This window comes from Poromitra crassiceps (genome assembly GCF_964638095.1).
Source record: "Poromitra crassiceps genome assembly, chromosome: 19".
Classification (NCBI taxonomy): domain Eukaryota; kingdom Metazoa; phylum Chordata; class Actinopteri; order Beryciformes; family Melamphaidae; genus Poromitra; species Poromitra crassiceps.
In genome coordinates, this window is record NC_139646.1 from 10,714,094 (window position 1) to 10,738,400 (window position 24,307).

The window sequence follows — 24,307 nt, forward strand, 5'->3', positions numbered from 1 at the left end:
GACTGCAATGCTTTGCTTAATCCTCTTTGGCCCACACTCTGAATAGTGAACACAATGTCAGTCCTATTTTGGGAAACATGAAACAATCCTCTTATTGTCCAATAACTTTGCTGAAACCATAGAAAACCAGTTACTGAAGTTATAGATTTGTGACCCTTGTTTTTTTCTTTTCTTTTTTGAAAAACTTTCTGCAAGACCTTATTCGGTTTAATTTCAAGTGATCATTTAGACAATAATTATTTTACTGGAAGAATACAAAAAAAATAAAGAGCAAAAAAAAAAATCTTTATTTGTTTAACATTGATCAAGACTATATCCAATGTTATAAAAATGAAACTGATGCCAAGACCCTTTACAAATGTCATAAATCAATGTCTTAAATTACTGCAATCGCAATTCAAAACAAAAACAATCCACTGAACAAAAGCTCTCAGAAAGATGAAAGTGTCTTTTGTTGAACAGCATAGGGATTAAAGTATGTGATGTGTATACTTGACTGAGAACCATTTCAAATGAAAAATACTCATTTAAAAACTGTTCGCCACAAAAGGGAGAGTTTTATAATATACTTGGCATTTATAGCTGTTTCAAAACAATAATTATGTACACATAACGGATGTAGAACTTTGAAATACTGCATTTTGTGGTCTTACTGATATTAAAACTTTGATTTACCATCTAATTGCTTATTCAATCGAACATGAAGATAGAATAACAAAAAGCAAAATGTCAACTTTGCCGGAGTGCCTCAAGTCTCTGCTCAGAAAACACTGAGCAGCGTCTAAAGTGGGCTTAAAAATATAGTTTTTAACTAAACACAAAACAATAAAACTATTTTGCACAAATCAATGGACATGGCAAAGCCCTGAATTAAGTCATTACACGTTTTGCTTGAAATCTGACTATTTTGAACTCAAAGCTGGTGTTTTCCAAAACGATAGTGCCTACTGCGCAAACGTTGGACAGGCATCAAATAAATCAACTCATCTGTCTCTCTGTAATGGAGTGTAAATCTCACAACTGTTGAAAATGTAACTGAAAACAAAACAAAGTGTTTAAAATTCTAAAAGACATGCAATCAATGTGCCAATTAAATAATCAAAATTAAAATATCAATGTGCCTAGTGTGGCTATCCAAAAATCCTTAGAAATTCCAGCACATGCAACCTTTTATAACTGAAAGCAGTGACACTCTAATCATATTCATACATACCCGTATATACATTTACACTTGCTGTTTTGGTGATGAAGGCACATTATGTAGATGTTTTTAGCAGCCTAAACTGTGGGCGTCATTGCCAAGAGTGTCAACCTAGCCAGTGGATTTGGTGCAGAACTCCTTGATGACATTTCTTAAAGTGATTTGAGTGTTGGGTCGGCGTCATTATAACATACATATATGTATATGAGCATCATTTCCTTTGAGAATGGGAGCGCATTGACTTGGTGCTCATGGATACCATGTATAAGTGGGCAGAGGAGAGTGCAAGGCAGTGTGCTACAAGGATGCTCAGTCTCTGCTGCAACATCTCCACAGCAGAACGTTGTTCATGCAAACCCATCAGAATGAGAAGAATTTGCTTAGGAGAATGAATCAACTCCATGTGAATTCTCCACCAAAGCTAAATGATGAAACATGCCTGCACACGCACCACAAAATACTCTAGTAGTGTAAAACAGTCAAGTTGCCTGTCAAAATGCATATAATTATGTGTCAGGAATATTCCACCAGTAATAACACACAGTATATTTCCACACTGACACATTATTATGCCTGTTTGGGAGAGTGGATTTGGAAGTGTGAGCCTTGGATAAAGAAGGTTCTGCTGTGGTTTTTTCAGAGTTGAGGCGAGGGCATCTCCACACAGTTATCAAGGTGGAGGTTACAACATCTCCACTAACATGTCCACTCGGGGCTACGTCTCCACATGGCTTTCATGTTGAGGCTACAGCATTTCCACATAGTTTTCGGGGATGAGGCCCTTCTTCCCCTCCAGCTCTCCCTCCAGCCAGCCGGGCTCTCTGGACGACGTCACTGCAGGAGAGGACACAGGGTCAGCGGCCGAGGGAGGGCAGGTAGGGGACTCAGTGTGTCTCGCTCTGACTGTGTGTGTCAGCTTTAGTAGAAGAGAGCCCTGAAGAGGATACAGTCATTACTGATACACTGCGTCTCATCTTGTCTGTACATCTTCAGGCTTTTTTTGGATCTAGCTGATCATTCTTCTAGAATTTCCCCAATCTCAGCAGCCGAGAGCAAGAAATGGGTCCCCAAAAACTGCGTAGTATGACAAATGTGTCAGTGCATTTTTTTTCTCTTCTTCTTTTTAATATGGCACACCACTTTAAAATCCTCCCCGGATTGCCGGTTGGCTACAAATTGAGCCAATTTAAAATTGTGAGGTGCACCCACAAGTCAACAGATTTATCCATGCAGTTGTCAGGTGTACTGTAACCTGGAAGGCCAAGATATAAAATAATTAGGCTTCCAAAATTAAATACATCAAGGAGTTTTTTTTTCTCTGTATCATGTCTCAACCTGCCTCATCTATCCATCTATCTATCTAACTATCTAACTATCTAACTATCTATCTATCTATCTATCTATCTATCTATCTATCTATCTATCTATCTATCTATCTATCTATCTATCTATCTATTTTTTAGTCTGAACATATGTTTAAGCTGTGAATGAAATTTCAGTAAGAAAATAATTTTGTACAATTTAATTGAGTTTATGAAATATTACAGTATGTGATGATTAATTCATTTTGTTTATTTCAGGGAAGATTATTTTTGAGAGTTGGATATTTGCCTTGTAATAAATGTTTTTCTGCCATTCTGTGCTTTAATCCTCACACTAAATCTATCGACCATTGTTGGTCAGGGATATTGACGGTTATACTGTATAGGCCTTAAGCAAGGAAATGCACACATTATAATATGAACAAGACAAGGTTTCTATCCTCTAAAGATTCTTTGCTGCCAGCTGTCAATTTGCGATTTTTAGATCATTATTTGAGATCATTATATCTTTGATGTGATGGGAGACAGTTAACTTGGCTCTGAGAAACAACTCAACGATGGCCAAGATTGTCAAAAAAGATACAATTCCACTTTCTAAGTGGAGATTTATTTTGGACACCTACAGTATCTAGTGCATACTTTAGTAAGCACTCATTGATGATTGGCAGTAGCAGGTACTGTACTAAACTGCAATGCATTGTCTTATCAAAGACATGATAACATGTTCCCTAGACCTAGTAAAGACTATAGCTACAATGTCGGCGTGTCACAGGAGAGGGCCTGGAAATAAAAAGCTATAGGAACTCCAAAACCCTCATTTCCTCTGTGAGTGATTAAAACTCAGTCCAGCCTCTTCCCAGACGGGCTGGAGAGCAAATCTGTATCTCCCTCTCTCGCCCGCCCCTCCCCTCCCCTCCCCTCCCCGCCCCTCCCTCCCTCTCTTCGTCTCATCTCTCTGTCCGATTGAAGATCAGATTGGGTGTCCGGTTTTCTTCCAAATCCAATATGCCAGGCCTGCTTGTGAGTGAGCGACTGGAGGAGGCGATAACACTTACCGGCGTTGAATATTGCGCCGACCTGGAAGGAGAGCTCCGAGTCGTGCTCAGCCTCACACGGGTACACCGCCTTGGCTTTCCTGCTGGTGACACTGAAAAATGAAGGCAATCAGTGAGCTGGCGGAGCTTTGGAGAGGATTACTGCACAGTTCAATCTGGGCACAGGGCCTGCTTGTTCATTCACTCACTAGCCTGGAATAGCAGAAATGGGCCAGGCCGAGAAATAAGCAAAAAGGAGAAAAGAACGGAGACGGGCCGCTACGCACTCTTGTCTTGCCCTATCTGCAGTCTAGACAGACCACAGCAAGCGAGTCAAAACACTCACACACACGCACACACACACACACACAAGCACGCGCACACACACACACACACACACACACACACACACACACACACACACACACACACACACACACACACACACACACACACACAGATGTACGCGCGCGCAGCAGACGAGCAGACACACACATCAGGCCCAAGCAGCAGACAACCATCTATGGTGAGATAATTAAAAAGTGTGGGGAATTCTAAAGTAGGTTTGCACACAAACAGAGGGAGAATGGGACTCTTCTCCGCAGTGCCGCGGCTTCTAAATTCACATTTGTGAGCTTTGAAGCTGCATTTTAAATTGCATGTTGATGTAAAAGAGTGCCGTCAAAGAAACCATATTCATCGCTCTGTAAAGGTTAGTGAAAAGCCATATTTATGCCATTCCATTCCCCAAAACGGAAAAAATAAAAAACTGTGTTTCTACAGCGGCAAGGTTGTTTTGCCCGCCATTGCAAACAACTATCTTGAATGCCAGCGACATTACCATGTAGAAATGCTGCCTTCAACACACGATGCCCTGATAAATATTTCATATTCCTTCCGCAGAGTAACAACAATGTAGGATGAGCGCGAGAGAGAGAGAGAGAGAGAGAGAGAGAGAGAGAGAGAGAGAGAGAGAGAGAGAGAGAGAGAGAGAGAGACACAAACTGGAAAAAGTTTGCGGTCACAAAGTTGTCAATATGACAATCTTCAGTGGAGTTCTGGAATTCCGATTTTCAAAAGGACGCATTCTTGTGGAAGTGCATTTGGAGGAAAAGGTGATTTGTATTTAAATCAAAATAACATTAATGGGTTGCCCATAGAATGACCCGGCTGTTCTGCAATTTCCTCTGCATGATTTGAAAAGGACTGAAAATGAATTCATCATTTAGTTTGGAGGTAGCAGAGCAATACATCAGTGTAATGGGCTGACTGTCTACAGAGTCACACACCCAGTCCACCTGTAGTGTGTCTACCTGACAAAAAGGGGGAGAGGGCGGCTGCTCCTCTGCTACAAACAATATGTGTGTCGACTTAAACTACCTCAACAGAAGCCTAAATGAGGGAGCGGGTGAATCTATGCGAGAGTGATAATATTGATGAGCCAGAGACTCCGAGTCGATGGTAGACGAGCGAGGGAGCTGGTGCCTCTGTGAGTGCACATGCAAGATAAAATAGGCAAGCGGCAAAGTTATGGAGCAAGTTACTGAAAAGTAAGTGAGAAAGTGAACGTGAATGAACGAGCTTAAATGACCGTATGACACAGAAATCAAGGAAGCAAAAGGTAGTTGACGGCAATGGTAAAAAGCGAGCGAGTGAGAGGGAGGGAGAAGCCGGCCTTACCTCTCCTCTGGCTTGTCTCCATCAGAAGCAACAGCAGTGGCAGGATTTCTCGTCTCTCCGGAGGCTCCGGAATTGGTCCAGGAGGCTGCTGCTAAGCCGGCCCTGCAGAAGAAGAAAAAAAATTGGAGGCCAATCACCACAGAGTCCATGGTGTCCCCACAGAGTCCATGGTGTCCCCACATGGTGTTGTCCATTGACTGCCTTGCCTGCCCTTACAGGGGAGGGATAACTGGTCAGATATTTCCCAATGTCCAGATTCTCTGCAATATGGAGAAGGTTCAAGTCATCTCTCTGGTGTTGGGTACTGAGCTCAGACACTTGGCTAATTATAGACCTTTTCCACAAACATGGTTGGCATATACATCTGCAGGGTGTAGATCACTTCTCACCATTGCCTTTCTGCCGCCTCTAACTCTGGCTGTGATGACTTATTCTGTGTTTCAATATGGCTTCCAACACAACACAGGTGTTGTCATTGACATCACTTTCTGTTTATATTGTCAGAGGACTAAAAAAGGGGTTTGATCGAGGGTCACAAAATACTAACTGGCTAACCAAGAGAGCTGCAACGATTTAATCGATTCATCGATTAGTCGATCGACAGAAAATTAATCGCTAACAATTTTTTATAATCGATTAATCCTTTAGACTCATTTTTATTGGGGGGGGGGGGGGGGGGGGGGGGGGGGGGACTAAACTTCTCTCGTTCCAGCTTCTTAAATGTGAATATTTTCTAATTTCTTTAGTCTTCTATGACAGTAAACCGACTGTCTTTGGGTTGTAGATTGTTGGTCCGGACAAAATAACACATTTGAAGACGTAATATTGGACACATTTAAAACGGTCAAGGGCAGTTTCAAGATTCAAGATTATTCAATAGCCATAGTAAATAACATTTGAATTTGTCTTCCACTGTAATGTCATCAGTTAAGTACTGCCAGAAGCAGAATTCAAGTGACACAAAATCTGATTGTGAAATTGGGTTCATTATAATCAAAGCCTCTCTCGCGTTTTGATAAGATATTACAATGTAATGAAGAAGCACTGGAAACATACCAGATACTGTCTGCATGATAAATCATTAGAAACACGTGCGTCATCCTACTGTATGGCAGCTACACATGGGAGACTCACAGTTTGGTGGTTCCCACTGTGTGCAGGCAGCACATATTATAATATGTACCATAACAGACAATACAAGGACTGTCTGGATTCCATAACGAAATAATCCATTCCACTCTTTCTGACAACACCTCTTCAAAAAATAATTACTCTCTTGATAGTTGTCCATATTGACATAAAAAAGTACTCATAAAATGCTATTTTATTCTGGTTTTCTGTGATTTTGAAATATATATATATTTTTAAACAGATTTCATAGTTGGAAATGAAACTATTGCTGCTCAAGGCCAATTGGGTAACATCATATAGTAAGACTACTTGGCTAACCTGTTTATTTATTGGGCCAATTCTTAACACCCCAACCTGTCAACCTGTCTAGACGACAGCGAACAGGCCGGACCACTAACAGATTCTCTAGCAGCCAGTCACAGTGTCACACAGTGACAGGATTTACCGATCAAATGCTAAGGGAGTCGATTCAGACCAGGAGACACAACCCGTCATGAATAAAACATCATGTTTGAATTCTGGAGGAATATTCATACATGGGCGAGAACTGTCCACAGAAGCTCATTTCCTATTTATAAAATAGCAACAGCATAGAAGCAATGGTTGCACAATGCACAGACACAAGTTGGATAACTTGTCAATGACATTCAGTGCCTAAATGCATGAACCCCAGAAGAAAAGATGACAGAATTTTGACAACAGAGGAAAGTCGCTTGAGCTCCAAAACCAATATTGAAATAATCCATTCTGTTTAAAATCCAACAAATGAACTAACACAGAAAACACTGAATAAACAGTCAAGTTTCCATTCTCACTCAACTCCCCATGTCCTCTTTTCACTTGGGTAGTGCATGAGTCTCACCAGCATCATGTACTGTATGTCTACTAACTGGTTAGCAAACTACAGCATGTTAGTGAAACCACGCTTTTATCATCCATCAGACTAAAAGCTGTTAAAGTACCAGCCGTGCTTTACATTGGATGGTGTCTGAGCCAAGCATTCTACAGCCAGCCAGCCTCCCTACAGGACTAAAGGTAGGGGTCCTGATGAAGGCTGAGGGGAGCAGAGGGGAGCTGGAGTCTGAGCCAGGCATCCCCCTGCGTTCCATGCCCGCCCCAGGGCCAGCGCTAATACAGCACATAATGAGCAAATTGCTCCTAGCTGCCGCTCCCATAGAGACGCTAATAAAGGCAATTAGAGGCAGCAGCTGGGGAGGGGCTGGGGGTTGAGACTGAGGATGTTGTGTGGTGGTGAATAGTGGTTGGGTTGGCACTGGTGGCGGAGAGAGAGAGAGAGAGAGAGGGCCTGTAGGGGGAAGCTGGCAGGGTTCCTTCTGTGTACGTAGGTGGAGGTGAACACACAGTCCTTTGGCCTCTTTCTATCACTTCCCCTCTGCAGCTCGTCCTCCCTCCAGCCTCTCCCTGCCTCCCTCTCCCTCTCTCTTGTCCATCCCCACCGGTGGCTGTTCAGTTTTGGGCCTGGCCTGGCTGTGTGGGTGATTTATCGCTCTGCAGCAGTGTGGGGCCACTGTGGTGCTCAGCTGCTCCACATCAGCATGGGGGGACAGCGCGCTGCACTGCAGCAAATCCACTCATTAACCTGGACCCAGGCACAACCACTGTCTGCCTGGGCCCCAGCCAAGAGGAGGGCGAGCACAGGAGTACCAACACTTCACCCACCTGCAGGTGAACCCACTCGCATACACAATTACCAAAAACAAACACAAAGAAAGTGCACGCACACACACACACACACACACACACACACACACACACACACACACACACACACACACACACGTGTCAGAGATAAAATTATCCGAATATTCATCTAAGTGCTTATTTCGGTTGGAAGGGGATTATCCGGATCTGTGAAGATCTGTCAAGTAAATAGATATCTAAATAATTATAGGATAAACAGTTAGGGAAAATCACTGAATGCCACATGGCTGCCCTAGAAACTTGTTAAATGTACCAGAGGAAAATGGATTCATCCAAAAATTGCTTTCACAATTATAGCTAAGCCAAAGCGGGGGAAATCGTTTGCCGCTTCTCCACAACAAAAATAGCATCAATCTTTGAATTGCTCATCCGTTGTTTTCCCCCCATCACATCACAACTATAGCTAAGCTTCATCTGTAAACACGATTAAATACAGTCAATGGGAACTTCTGCGAAAACCCATTGTATGTTGGGCCTACATGAAAACGTGCTCTCCAGATGTTGGCAAAAGTTCCTCCCAAGTTATACAGGCATTTGCATCATAACATGTATGAAACAACAATAATGACACACTGTATGTGATCAAGATGGCTTCATAAACAAAGCTGTTAAGAGAAGACAGCTGCAGGTCTTCTTGGGATTTTTGTAGTCAGTAAGTCGGCCATCGGGGGTTATCACTCATTGCCAGGCTAGTAGCAGAGAGACATTCATCAATACAAGTGGACTACTGGTTCCCATTAGTGCAGGAATGTCAGCCTGCAGCCTCCAGGCCTGGATCCTAGCATGGACCTAATACAGGCATGAGAGGGGCTATGACCCGTCTCTCCACTAGAGGAAGAGGGGAAGCGGGAGGATTCAGTTTGACTTTCTAGTCGAAGAGTGGGATCAAGTCTGCAGCCAAGCCACCTTGACCAGCGACCGCCGGTTTGGGTGGGCAGGAAATAAGCTGGGATCCGCCATTTTTATGATCCACAGCTGCCAGCCAGCGAGAGACACGGAGGTGGAGAGAGGACAGAGAGGGAAGGAGCCGAGGAGAGGAGAGGAGAGGCAGGACCGAGGGCAACAGCGCCGCAGGGAGAAGCTGTGAGTGAATTCAGAGAGAGGTGGAGAAATGAGCCGAGACATTGAAGCTGGCGTGGAAGATAAATCACGCTACAGTCCAGAGAGACTTATTGCATGATATAGTGAGTTGGGACGCATTTGTGTATGACCAGGCAAATTCCGCAGCAGCTAAGACTTTAACAAACAGACTTGAAATATGCTGTTTTCCAGGTGCACCTTTCAGCACAGCAAATAGTGCAGAGCGCACATTTGCGAGGGTGGTTGGAGGTAATCTAGCCGTTGCCCAATGCCTCCTCCCGTCCCTGCCGCTCTTTTTGGCACGGAGCGACGGCGATTCCCAGGGTTCCAGGCCAGCGAGGTGCTGTGCTAACAGGTCCTCACCATCTCACATGCTAAGATTTATGGGCGAACAAAGCCAGGGCGACACCCTGTGACATATGGCACAAGTCTTCATAAAGGGACAGGGGCCGCGGCTATAAGGGTAAACAAGATGAATTTCTCCCCAATGTCAATAGGATTTACACGGCCAACGCACGGCCACCTGTCTCCCACACAAATAAGAGATGAGATTTAAGACCTCCTCCTGATTGCTCCTTCCGTCCTCCGACACCACGGCACATATGTGGGGAGATGCACAAGCGAAGCAAAAAAAAAAAAAAAAAAAAACAGAAAAGAAAAGAAAAAAGGAACCGGTTACGTAAGTTAACACAGAGACAGACGCGTTGTGTCTAATGCGACAACTTAGAATTAAGGCTCGATAGGTACGTGTGTATGTTGACATGTAGTTTATTTTATTTATATCATAAAATATCACGATACTTGGCATTTGTGCGTATCGCCACACAAAATACTGCAATACTATGCTGTATGGATTCACCACTACCCCCTAACCCTACCGCACACACACAGACACACACACACACACACACACACAGACACACACACACACACACACACACACACACACACACACACACACACACACACACACACACACACACACAGGTCAAAGTGAGAGAGGGATCACATTTCCTCTGTCAAGTCTTGGTCGATTTGTTATTTTACAGCTCTTTTCAGCTGACAGAGAAAGAGAGTAGGACACTGAGTGAGAAAGTCTATTTCAAGGTGATTCTGTAGACATGACACAGCAGAGAGCCAAACATCTGCAGCATAACCCAATAATTCATCCCTCACATCAGCATTCAAGACAAGTCATGGACCGGACGGGAGCAACGAGAAGGACCAAGGACTGAGTAGACAGCAAGGTGGATTGAGACAAAAGGGACCAAGGACTGAGTAGACAGCAAGGTGGATTGAGACAAAAAGGACCAAGGACTGAGTAGACACAGCAAGGTGGATTGAGACAAAAAGGACCAAGGACTGAGTAGACAGCAAGGTGGATTGAGACAAAAAGGACAAAAGACTGAGTAGACAGCAAGGTGGATTGAGACAAAAAGGACCAAAGACTGAGTAGACAGCAAGGTGGATTGAGACAAAAAGGACCAAAGACTGAGTAGACAGCAAGGTAGATTGAGACAAAAAGGACCAAGGATGCAATTTGATAGACCTACAACCAATCAGTGCAATGAAACGTGACATAGCTGCTCACATTTGAATGGCGCTCCGAACTGTCTCCGGCGCTCCTCTGTCAGTCATCATATCAAACCCACCCCATGCTAGATAAACAGTTGTGATTGGATGACCATTCTCAGGTCAGGTAGAAATCTGTCCCAATGGGGATGAGGAGGGGGGGGGCAGAGTAAATAAAACATGAGCTCAGAGAATTGTCAGGTTCCCAGGCTAGCAATTACCCCCTTGACAAAATAATCCCCAATACCCACATTGTGGGTGGTGCGTGGTGGTCTCAGACGTATGTGTGAAGCACTCACCCGGAGTCGCTGCTCGAGCTGAGGCTGGCGTAGAGCGGGGTGTGGTCAGTCTTCTTTGGAGGCGTCTCTGAGACCGAGGCGGTGGACGACTGGGACGATACGGACTCATTGCTGCCCATCGACGTCTCGTCTGTGGTGGAGTTGGAACAATCTCCCACCGCTGACCCTGAAAGAAAGAGGTGTCGTCGTTACATCACAAGTCCCTACCTTCATCAGCAGCACTGCCACTTCTGGCTAGACCAGACACAGAAGATAAGATAACCCCCGCCTGTGACTTGGTTAGAAGGAGCAATATTTGTTGTTTGTGAGTTTTGTCCGTTGGCTTAGAAACACCTGCATGGAGATCAAAGACCTAGTAAAACTCCTGCTGGAATTTATGAATTCATAATTCATTCAAAACAAATGAATGGTGGCGATGAATGGAGTGGTGTAAGCCAAGCCACACAGATAAAGATTGCTCCTGCCTCAGAGAAGACAAGATGGACCAATGATGATGGAGCCTGATAGGCTGATGTTGGTATTGACTGACCATAGCCCGATGCTGCCTGATGAAATAGTTGAAGAATTGATTGCTAGATAAGGCAGTGCTGAATCCACAAGGACCTTTTGAAATGAAGTTGCTGTCAAACCAGTGGAGATTTACATTCAAGTTTGTATTGCTCATAATTGTACACTTGTGTATTGAGGCAGGAACCTAGGAAACACGAGGGAGTAGTAAGTCTTTTTATTATTTCAATTTTACCGTCGAGCAAAGACCCCGTTTTGGGAGAGGGTGGAGGCACTAAAGCAACTGTTCATGTTGAAAAAGGAAGTAGTTTGTTTGAACATGGCTGTGTGATTCCATTCATTTCCTCCCCAGCAAGCACATCAAGTACTGCAAGCAGAAGTCCACATCGGGGGTGGGGGGTGGGGGGTTGCATAAACTTTATACGGCACTTTATGATAAAGTGCCGTTTTATCAAATAAACAGCAAATATCTATACATTTAACATGAATCATTCATCTTTTTTTCCATTCAACAAAGCTGGATGTCTATGGCAGTTGTCTGAATAATTAAAACTGAGTACTGAGTGTTGGCATGTCAACATAGCTACCATGCCTGGTAGCTCTGGTTACAACAGGTGGAGTCTCTCAACAATCAATGCTAATCATCATTTGACCTTGGCATTGGAGGATATGTTGACTCATTTCCGTTAAATGAAACTTCATCTTGAGAATCGTTCGTCCAATCGACTTCAAACTTGGGGAGTGCGCCGCTGGGAACTTGACGGAGTGCGGTACCGCATTTCAAGCAATTTGGACACATGCATAGCGCCACCTACTGGCAACACAAAAAGCGGTTTATCTCGAGAACTATTGGTCCGATCGACTTCAAACTTGGCGGGTGCCCTGCTGGGAACCCCGAGAAAGTGCAGTGTCGAATTGCGTGCAATTCAACCAATCAGCTCCAACCAATAGCATCCTAGTAAAATGTATGTATTGAGTTTTGACTGTTCTTACATTATCAGATAAATTACCACATCTTTGAAATTGAGAAACCGTACGTCAATAGGATGAGTACACTATTAGCTGGTAAATGTATATGACATTAAAGTCGTTATCACAATTCCAGTTGTAACATGGGGATGAAACAGGAATTAAAAGCGTTTTACACTTACAGCCATCATGACTATGCAATGTTTACACTAATCAGCTCATGTATTCAAACAGGCAAGTAACCAAAACAAGAGAAGCCAACATAATGGAGCAACGTGTGGTTTGTTTACTAGACCAAATACATCCAAAATGCTAAATATAGGACACGATGAAAAAGTGTGCTTTACCAAAGCCCTCTGTCACATCTATTGCCATGCTGATGAAGATGGGGATTTGTTTTTTGAAAGCCAAACAGGCCTATCTTTCAATGGTAAGCCACTGCCAACACTGTTAATGCTTTCTTCTGATCCCTCTGATTTTGGCAAAAATAAGAATTCAGCTGCATCCTTGAGCACATTTGAAATTTCAATTAAATCCATGTCAAATAGCTGATCTGTAATCATATCTTACTGAAAAATGCGTGATGTTTCTGGCACACCAAAGTGCACTGTCCTCAGAAATCCTATACCTGTTGGAAAACTTCCCAACACAAATACTGTATGTTAATACACTTCCCTTTCAAGTGGTCCTACTCAAGGTATGTTGTTACGTCTGGAGTGGTATTAGACCACACACACGCGCATGCACGTGCACGCGTCTTCTCTGTCCCTCTTCATCATCCTTAAACTGGTTTTCACACTCTGAATGCTGAGGCAACTTACTTTAAATCCATTATCCGAGACCCATATACAAGACACAAAGGATTACGCCTTTCATCCCAGATATTAAAATACCCCACGGTAAAAGCTGGCGCGATACAAAGGGAGGCAATCTGGTAAGCAGATTTCGCCTGCTCCGCTACGGTGGAGGGGAAGGGATTTGAGTGGCCCGGGGGCAGACATCGCTGGAGCATGGAGTGGTGAGGCCACCAGGTCAGGTGACCAGTTCACCTGATGCACAGGAGTGCCAATGCACCTCTACCACTGTCTTCCCATGTCACCAACGACTTTGAAAAGTTAACGCCCCGGACACTGAAGTCCGTTTTAAGCATTCTAAAAGGGGAGAGGAGACCAAATTACCATAGAGCACAACTATCTAAGCTTATTGTTGTTTTTTCCATATGTGTTAGGGTCAGTATACACTCCAAATCGACTAACAAATTGTAAAAATATAACAATCCTGAACTCAGTCCAGTATTACTGGTGCAGTAGACTTGGTAGTCATCAGATTTCACAATAATATTGAAAGGGCCACGTGCAGTCGTGTGGTTTGATATGCGTGCATTTAATTCAGACACTGCATTTAATGTCCATAACTGCAGTATGGTATCCCATTTGTTTTCCATAGTGCTTTGGGAAAAAGAAAAAAGAAAAGAAAATCACTCGTCAAGTTGTCTTTTTTGATACAATGGCTGAGTGAGAAGGCCATGATTTTTGAGGCTTTAAAATGATGTTTGGTTACATGTGTTTGTAAAAAACTGGGGAAAATCAGACCGTACTGTGAGTTATGATGGAAGTACGCTCCAAAATCTGTATTTTCCATTTGCATGCCACTATGTCAATATAGCCAGAAACTGGGTTGTCAAACTGCACAGGTGTGCTTGTGCACGTCTCTTACCGGTCTGCATGTCTCCGAGGGCTTGTGGATTGTAGACAGCCAGGGGGCGGTTCTGGCGAGCCATCTTCTTGGACTGTCTCGTGGGAGCCGTGAAGACGGGGCCGGCGGGTGAGAGAGGGCACGACTCGGGGGCATCTGCGAAGATCTGAAAAGCACAATGTGAAGTGAGTGAGTGTCCTAATACCAAGACCAAACGTACAGCGCAGATACCCCAACGTGATGGAGGAGCAGCGGCGGCGTGTCCTCACCTGACCTCACTTACTGTAGCAGCCTCTGAAATTCAAAGGCTTTATATAGTGCTGCTAGTTGAATGGAAAATGCCATTTACAGCCACAGCATGCGTTCCTCAGGGAGAGCTGCGCCGGCGCTCGCTGATTGGACACTCTTAAATTTGCACGACAAAAGGTTTTTCCTCGTGCCGGATAAACAAGCAAAAAGCCCCACAGATGTGACGAGTCACCAGACCACATCCCGTCTAAGAATATGGCTCTGGGTTACAGCAGGCGAAACATGTCTCACAGCGTCGGACCCGCTCTCTGAAAGAGTGTAGAGGGGTAAAATAAACAGGGTATGTGGACTTGAAGAGGGATGGCCAACTGGCGCTGCTTGTTTACACCGGGCCTGTGTTTACATATAAACTTCAGAGATGTGCCGAGTTGAAAGAGAATAGGGCTGCGGAGGAAAGGAAGTCTCAGAGCAGAGCCTCCGAAAGAATCATAGTATATACGGAGGTAGAAGAAGGAGGGAGAGAGAAAGTGTGTGCGTGTGTGTGTGTGTGTGTGTGTGTGTGTGAGAGAGAGCGAGAGAGAGATACACGGAGAGGAAGAGGAGGCATAAGAGAGAAAGTTTGGAGGAGGAAGGCAGATAGAGAAAGTGAGAAATCTGATATGGCTGAGAGTTGCTGCCTCTCTCGCTCTCTCTCTCTCTCTCTCTCTCTCTCTCTCTGCAGATGGAGGTGAATGTAAAACACAGTCTTGCTTGGCATCTGGGGGTATCAACAGTCTGGAGTGGGACTCAGCTGGGAGGAAGTTAATGCCTGTCTGTCTGTCTGCTCAACTCCCCCCCCCCCCCCTCCCCCCTCCCCGCTCTAACACGTACTTTCCAAAGAGCTCCTGCTGCATTCCAAGGCTACATCCGTTGTCACCTGGCCGGCGTTGGATACCTCTGGCTAATGTCACAAAGTAGCCGTACGCCATGTTGTTCTGAGCACATTTAAGCGGATGGTTTTCACCAGCCCTCTGTATTCTTTCACTTCTAGCAGACATTATTCAGCAATGCACATCATCTGCCACTGAGTGAGGGAGGGGGGGGGGGGGGGGGGGGCAAAAAAAAAAGAAATCAAATTAACAATAAAGATCACTAAAAGCTCCTGGTTTCATCTTCTATGCAGAGTGCAGCGCTGATCCGAATAGAGATTAGAAAACTAATCTGAAACCTTTTCTCTTTTGACAGAGAGAATTAACCCCCTTCAAGGATCGACACTGATTAATGACATTTTGTGGAGATTACATGATCCCACGAATTACAGGTTAAAAAGTGCCTCATAACCAACATAAATGTATTTGGGCAGGCGGCAAAGCACCTCCCGGATATAGTCAACTGTATATCTACTACAGTATAATCAACCTAGTGAAAATGAGGAGAATACTGTGAATATAGTCCTCGTGTGAGCACTCGAGGGCTCCCCCTAATGGCCAGATTTGCAGGGAACAGTGTGCTTTTTAAACAGGCATGCTGCCCCAGGGGGGTTCAAGTGAAACGAGCTAAACATCTCACTATCCGAGGCCCTTTACTCACTATTTTGTCGAGCAAGAAATAAATACAGCACCCACATGTCCAAGCCAACCATAACGCTCTGTGATAAATACAGCACCCACATGTCCAAGCCAACCATAACGCTCTGTGATAAATACAGCACCCACATGTCCAAGCCAACCATAACGCTCTGTGACCACATGTCCAAGCCAACCACAACGCTTTGTGAACGATCACTGAGGTCAACATCTTTGCAAATACTGTAGTGATGTAATATTGTTGTGAAAAGTCCACAAATGGTGAGACACCAACTTAAAGCTGCACGAGGCAAGAGCTGTCTATAAACACACACCAGTGTTAGTCATACAGTGGAGCTGCTGCACTAGAGAAGAGCGCCCCCTTCCGCTTCATTGAAAACCCATAGATTTGCTAGCCTGGGTAAACCCATCCCCCACGTGACCTGCTCTCAGACCTGTTCTCAGTCACTATGTGACTGGGAACTGAGAGAGCAGGTCACGTGGTGGCTGGGTTTACCTAGGCTATAGATTTGCCCATTCAATTCTGCTGTCAGGTATGGACATGTGTCTGCCCATAGGAAGCGACAAATCAAATCTTAGCAGCAAAATACACATTTCTATTCCTAAACAGTATAGTGAGCAAAGTGCACGTCAGCCGATTTAGCCGATCTCGCCGCCATATGAAGCTACTAGTGTGTAAAGCTGTGTAATGTAGCTTTAAGTGCATACTTCTGGATGTCCAGTGGAAACATAATAATGCATGTAATAAGATGTTGCATTGACAAAAACTAAATACTTGAAGATTCAGAGGCACCATTCCTCTGTGAATCTGGCACAGACAGAAACATGAGCACAGTCAATGCAGTAAAGGTTAAGGTTTGTCTAATGTTGTCAAGTTACACTGTTCCCATTACACCCATTCCAGTCTGAACAACAGACATTTTGGGAGATACAAGGCTAAATGTTGTCCAGGGACTGAAAATGAAAACGTCCCCCCCCCCCAATTTGATAGACATGAGAGTAATTGCTTCGTTCTACTGGAAGATACAACGTTGTGGGTAGATACTTCCAGCTTTCAGAGAGTATGCCGTTTGTTGAGGCATTTTCTGACACCAGTAGCTTTTGAGAATGAATGTTGTGGTGAAGATTCCAGCCTTCAATCTGGCCCAGGCTGGACATTTTTAATCACGACACGTTCCAATAATGGTATTAGTTTTGGACTGTGCTGTACATACCACAGTGCACACATTTGTTAAATCCCAGTCTGTTACCTTCTCATGCCGCTCAATGAGGATCTCCACCACAATGTTCTGGAACTTCAGGTCCATGATGGCAGCGACGGTCTCCTCCTGTGGCCTCATTAGTGTGGGGCCAAACACCACACCCAGGTTGGCCACAGTCATCAGGTTCTGCTTACTGTGGGCCGCCACACTGAGAAGATGAAGACACTATCACAATCACACACAACATACTCCAACCAAACAAACAAAACGGCTTTGGACTTGAGATGCTGAATGGAAATGCTATGTAAAGCATTCATATGGTTCACATTTAGGCGAGGTGTTTGGTAATAATTAGTGTCTGCTTCCTGACACCCATTAGGCCTGTTTACCCCGTGTTGCACATCGGCAACAGCCTCAGCGATGACTTCCACTAGCTTAGTTTAGCAGCACTGCAGATTGCACTTGAACACTAACCTCTTGTATGAAACTTTCATATTCAGTCATTTTTCACCTGACGACGAGCTGATTCAGAGAAACTAAGGGTGCTTTCTCACTGGGGACCCGGGAGCGGAACCGAGCACACTTGTGCACAAATTGAGCCCAGGTGCGGTTCGTTTCCTGAGTGTGAACGTTGCGTTCTGTGCCCCGAACAGCATACGGTGACAGGGTCCACTTGAAAAGGTGGTCTGGGGAATGCTTTGGCGTGCCCAGGGACGGAACACTTGCGAATGTGAACGCCAACCATACCGAAGGACGTAGACAACACACGGGCGAGGATATACTCCAGGCGTAGTTGATGTGTACTCTGCAAGTGTTCCGTTCTGTTCCCGAGCACAAAATAAATGTTGTAATGTGAAAGCCGACCAGCGGGGGAGAGGGGAGGGGGGGGGCAATCGTACTTGGGCATAGAACAGAACGGAACGAAAGGTGAGAAAGCACCATAAAATGTATTCTAATTTGGTCTTTCTTCACCATACGAAGGGGTTCTGCAGGCCACCACACATGTTTTTTAAACAAGTTAAAGTGGTGATGCTCATCAAGTTACAATAATCTGAATTCTTTCACTAAAACAAGTCGAGACAACATTTGGGGGATACATGGAACTATCCCCCTACCCAAGCGAATCAGTTATAAACACTGCAGAGAGGTTAGCAAAGTAGAGAGTACAAGCAGAAACGGTAAAATAATGCTGATAACCAAACATACAAACAGGGAAGTGTAACATTAATTAGCATCTGTAACTGTCAGTTTCCCCCAAAACAGAAAAGCTACATAATGGGGCTTTAAGGTTAGGGTAAAAATAACAGGGTAAGCCAATCAGAGGCAGAGCAGGGCAGGCCATGCCTTCGCCACAGTAGGACGTGTGCTGCTTCATGGTATGTCCTTCAAAGTAAAAGCGCAGCATCAGATTATTATTTATCCCCCCCCCCCCCCCCACCTCCCATGGGCATCTGCAACCTACTCAAAACAACCTGTTTGGGTCCTCCTGACCCAGCAGTTGAGAAACCCTGCTCTGGACAGTTTTGTGCTGTAAAATGCAATTGCCATTCATATGGAATTTGGGGAATGCTTCTGACAGTGGCTGTTCTGAGAAAATATAAATGTGATCATTTTAATTACGCTGAAGCACACAGAGCTCAGGGTCCTTCCACCCAATGAGATGACATTTGAGACGTCGTGGTCTTTCCAGAATCTCTATTTGATTAAATGTCCTCTAACTCTATTTTCAAATTGGGACACACAGAACAGTCATTTAAACCTATCAGGTTTAAATGACCTGATAGGTTGACCTGCCCGAGGTAAGACCTTGTAATGTCAGATGTGTGTGCTGTTTAAATACAGGACACACATCTTGCGTGTGCTGTGCGTCTGCGTGGCGTCTGCGTGGCGTTTTCATTTCGGCGGCCATGTCAACAGGTTACAGCAGCCACACCACCGGCATCAGACGCGCGTCTCAAGCGCGTGTCTTGCGAGCGTGAGACGCGCGTCATCTAGAGAATAGAAGCGAAGCCTATTTTTTCCTTTTACCGCGCGCGTGTCTCTAGCGTGTCTCTACACAAATAGACACAAAAAGACATTAAAATGATAGTTTACAGGGGCAGCCACAGCCAATCAAGGCTCGTTTTGATTTGAGACGAGAGGATGAGCTGAGCTCACAGCTGCAGTTCTCCTGCCCTCTGAAAACCACATAGGCTACAACGTGGCTTCGTTCCTCCCGTCCCCACCACACACACAGACACACACAAATCATACTGCCTCGATTCTGAAGTGAGCCCAAGCGATCTTCAGTTAAAATCATCATTGTATTGTTTATAGCAAATTTAATAAAAGGTAAACTCTATAGGAAGATAGTTGGCAGACAGGCAGCAGCTGCACGCAGCAGCCACGCTGCCTGTGTGGATGCCGCGGGCGTGCCAGCCGCAGCAAGCACGCCACGCACACGCCACGCACACGCAAGATGTGTGTCCCGGCCGTTAGAGGTCAAAAAAAGGTGAAAAACACTATTTGAATTAAAAGTTATACGGGCGGGTGAAGATATTTCACACTCAAAATATGATGATATGCACTGCATCTGCAGAGAGAGCGTTTAAATAGCTTCAAAGGATGCCTTTGAAGACCAAAAAACACTGGTGACAACTCACATCTATAACATCTCTGAAACCATTTGAGATAGTAGTGTGAAAGCCTGGCTTACTTCCTTCCCCTGCAGGACAGGCACACACACCAACTTCAGAACAAATAGGAGTCTCTCCACAGTCTCCAGTCTGGAGAATTTCACGCTGGATAATCCAAATTCAATTTCAATAGCACTGCCTTTTTAACCGAGCCTGGTTCTGCTGCTGCAGGTTTCTATGAAATAAGATCCACCAGACTTTGACTACCTCGGGGGAAGAGGGATTATTTACTTATCGTCAATTTGCTCCTATTTTGTTTATAAAGAGCTTGCCGAGGTAAGACCTTGTAATGTTAGCTAACATTATTTCTTAAATATCTCTTCCTATCTAATCGCTCAAATGGAGGGATGCACAATAGTGGTCCATTCAGCGGGGGATAGGGTGATCGAGAGAGAGAGAGAGAGAGAGAGAGAGAGAGAGGGGGCTTAATTTGAGTGGTCCAACTCATTTCACTTCACTGGTGGGGCTGTGGAACGGCATGCTGAACAGGTAAGGTAGGCTAGACAGTCCTGCCTCGACAACTTTAAATACTATGCGGGAATGACCTCAGAAAAGGCAAAAAAAAGTTACGATGCTAGCGAGAGGCATCAATTTTCATACCCAGCAGTCATTGAGTAGACAGAGCAGAGATGGAGTGACAGCAGGGAAGGGGGAGTGCAGAGAGTGAGTGGGAGTGAGGGAGAGAGTAAGCATGCGGAGTGAGAATGAAGAGACAGACAGGAAGAACTGAGAGAGGGAGGGGGTGGAGATTTGATGAACTATGACCGAGGAACTATGAACACTCACTTGGCCAGATGATTCATAAGCAGCCCCAGGACTTGGCGATTCCTCTCTGGTAGCTTGTGGACCAGGCAGTGGATGGCTTGGATACGAGACTCTGGACTACCACCCTCTGTTCAGATGCACAAGCAGCAATGCACTTGCGTCAAAAACAAAATGTTTCTCCTCTGCGTTCCTCAGGTGGTGAGAAGCCAACACAGCTGAGACTGAATAATGTACTGTGCAGCATTAGACTGGACAACATTTCAATCAACTGATTGTTAATCAGTACAGAGTAACACAGTGTCTGTTATGCTACGTCTTGTTAATCAGTACAGAGTAACACAGTGTCTGTTAATGCTACGTCTTGTTAATCAGTACAGAGTAACACAGTGTCTGTTAATGCTACATCTTGCGGCAGGGGGTCACAGTCATGGCGTCAGTCTGAAAGGACTTCATATTTAGAATAACATCTTTTCCCCATTTATTTTTTGTATTTATTGGAGATTTGCTGTATAGTGATAAATGCTCGCAGGTGTAGGATGGCAGGTTTAGCACTAGGGAGCACTGCAGGGAAATACGGACTTTTTACATCCGGGGTGAAGGGAGAGCTATGCTGATAAGACACCTTGGATTGTTTGGAAGACACATGGAACCGACGCCAGCCAAGGGACGACTGGCCGTGTGTGGACACTGATGGACACATATGCCTCAGAAAACATGCAACGCTGACGGCATCGTTAGTGGATGCTATTTGGAGCTACTAGTCGCTAGCGGGGAGATGCTAGCGAACGGCGTTGCCAAGACACATGATAGACTCTGATGGTCATTCATTGTTAACTCTGGATATAATAAGAAGATAACGGATATTCTACACGCATCGTCACCACTTTTGCGAAACAGATTTCTCAAACTCGCTTGCTAACTTGCAATCAGCTAGCAAAGCCTAACGTCTGGACCCGACCGGGGCGAGTATCATCCCCACGTGCCGTGCCAGAGCTGGGGCTCGCTAAACTAGACCAGAGGTTCTCAAATGTTTTTCAGCCAAGGAGGACCCCTTACAAGACAGCAAATATACCGGGGATCCCCTCATTCTGATTTGTGATTTTGGGCTAAGCTTAATTATTTCCAAGGTAACGTGATTGACTTTTAAATTGATAGGTTTGTTAGATTAGTAATGTTACAGGCACTAGCGAATAATATAATGAATATCTTGATCCAGGATTGGTGGCTACATTAGACACGTTTTGTAACAGCATCATTGATTTGAGCCATGTTCTAGTAGTCTATGGCTGGTCGTTACGGCTTAACTTGGAATCACAGTTATGAGGTATACCTGTAGAAACACCAATTGAAGGTGCAAAGAGTGGATCTTCCCAGCATTTCACTTTGCAAGTCCCAATAATGAGTTAAATGCCGGGGTGAAAAATGTGCAAACTGATGTACAGTCTGGGTCTATCGGGGTACATTCATTAGGGGCTCTAAGTAGCCACAAATGTAAAGGGCTTAACCATTAGCAGATGATACATTCCAGTTTGAATAAGTGAGCATGAGGTGTGATGATGATATATGGTCTCATGCATCCTGGAATTTGGCAGCAGGGACCACTATGCTGTTTGTGGAGATAGCTTTATGTTACTGACGCCACCGTATAAAAGGCTTGTGTTAAAACCCCCCAAGATCATGTCTTAAACATTTCCTCACACATGGGCATCTGACCGCCCACGCAGACACACACACACACACACAAATACCATTACTATGGGAACGACAAGGATTTTAACATGGCAAAAGCTGTTGTCATCCATCCAAAAATATTCATTGCTAATCCCCCCCCCCCCCCCCCCACTCGTTGAGGGCATTGCGAGCGCCTGATAAAAATGTCAACTTGATCCAATTATAGCACTTGTTGTAATAAGATTCAACTTTGGCTTGTTTTGAAAACATGTCATACATAATGTTATGTGGGCGAAAAATGCCGTGTCTTTTTGCTGTTCAAGGTCAGTGGACCATTTGTAAATGTAAATTATAGCGCCTATAATTTTAAACCTCTTAGCTTTAACCTGTACTGGCTTGGTTGTCACATGTTTGAAGCAGCGTGTTTAAACAGAGGTGAATAAGTTCTCTGAGACAAACAGCGAGATCAACGAGGCTTCTTGCGCGGGTGATAAATGTGAAAAACACAGCAGTGTTATAAAACTGGCAAAAGGGTCAAAAAGGACACCTCAACCAAAGTCAGCTGAAAGGCTCTATGGTCAGCTGCTGTGGGTCAACTGTACTTGCAGACAGCTTAGAAGTCCACTACTGATATATTCATCATAGTCCTGAAAAACAGGACAAGACTGTCCTCAGATGGCAGGATTTATTACCACATACATGTACACAGAAAGTGAGATTTCTATAAAGATATAGTTGTAAAAAGATGATGGTCTTCCAGAGACTTCTGTTGTGTATTTAACAGTCTAAAGATGGGGAAGGTCATGGACAAATGCTAATTAACATTTAAGACATATGAGATGAACAGACCCATACTTTTCAGACTATGAATGTTTAGTTACAACGCAAGGCTATGATATTCTATTTTCCATGAAAAGAGTTGGTCAAAACAATTCAGGTGCACTTTTATTGTTATTGACTTGATTTCCTTGTCCTGAATGTATGATTAAACATAAACCAGTGGCCTCCAATTGATGAAATATCAATTCCATAAATGCTAAATTTTCTACTAACTTTCCGACAGCCTGTACTCCAATTAATTGTTGGTGGCAAGTGTAGAGATGGCGAGAACTTACTTGCAGGACTGATGAACTCTTTGTAAAGTCCATAGGTCATCAGAGGCTCAGGCAGGCTCCTTCAGAAAGGCAGAGAGTGAAGGACAGAAGGGCAGTGGAGGTGGAGAAAGAGAGGTAAAGTGAGCAAGGGGGGGACCGAAATAGACGGCGCACTGTTTTATAGGGTCTGCACACAGCCATGATTAATGTGGCCAGGCCAGGGGATGGAATTAGATGGCGCGCACATTGAGATAACCAAGTTCATCTGAAGGTACTTTCACACTGCAGCTGGCCCCTGGCCAAGGGTACTTAGCCTCAGAGGAGGAGGAGACTGACCCCCGCTCTGCTCCAGCAGGCCAGAGAGAAGGGTAGGTCGTGGTAGGACTCAGCATGGTGTAATATAGCATAATAATACAGTCTAACTGTATATGCCATATGTTGGCTTTAGCTTAAACCATGTTTAAAAAGTATTAGTGTGACAAAGTCCCATGACCCCATAGCTCGTAACATCAAACCACTTCCTGGAAAGGGTCAAAGCTTCAAACCGGCCAATCACAACACAGTCTTGACCCCTTTGAGCAGCCCCTGTCCTCAACATCCCAATCAGAATACTTGCTGATGGATACCAGTCTAGTTCCCATGCATTTCCACTGCGCTGGCCCCTTTAAAGCATGGGAGAATTACTTTTTTGTTTTTGTTTTAATTACTGGAAAAATATGAATGACAGATTTGGACCATAATTAACTTTTGTATGCACTTTGAATCAGTTTAAGTTCCTGCTGATAACATCTCAGAAAATAGAAAATAATTATAATATTTTCTGATGGTGTAACTTGATGTGTATACCGTAAATCAAAATAAAACATTGGGGTTA

The 24,307-nt window shown here is 44.4% G+C and overlaps 1 protein-coding gene across 2 annotated transcripts in view; it reads right to left on the reverse strand.

Annotated features, from left to right (window-relative positions):
• Positions 1-264: 264 nt before the first annotated feature.
• arhgap10 (Rho GTPase activating protein 10) overlaps positions 265-24,307 on the reverse strand; it is a gene marked incomplete at its 5' end in the record, with an annotated part of 57,307 nt that continues 33,264 nt past the window's right edge. The window contains 8 exons of one of the 2 annotated variants that reach the window (XM_083656097.1): positions 265-2,035; positions 3,579-3,670; positions 5,238-5,339; positions 11,042-11,207; positions 14,234-14,378; positions 17,277-17,436; positions 20,690-20,795; positions 23,455-23,513. In XM_083656097.1, coding sequence (XP_083512223.1) covers positions 1,947-2,035; positions 3,579-3,670; positions 5,238-5,339; positions 11,042-11,207; positions 14,234-14,378; positions 17,277-17,436; positions 20,690-20,795; positions 23,455-23,513 — 919 coding nt within the window. In that variant the 3' untranslated portion in view covers positions 265-1,946. Of the gene's footprint in view, positions 2,136-3,578; positions 3,671-5,237; positions 5,340-11,041; positions 11,208-14,233; positions 14,379-17,276; positions 17,437-20,689; positions 20,796-23,454; positions 23,514-24,307 lie in introns of both variants that reach the window. The other variant, XM_083656098.1, reaches the window with a different exon arrangement.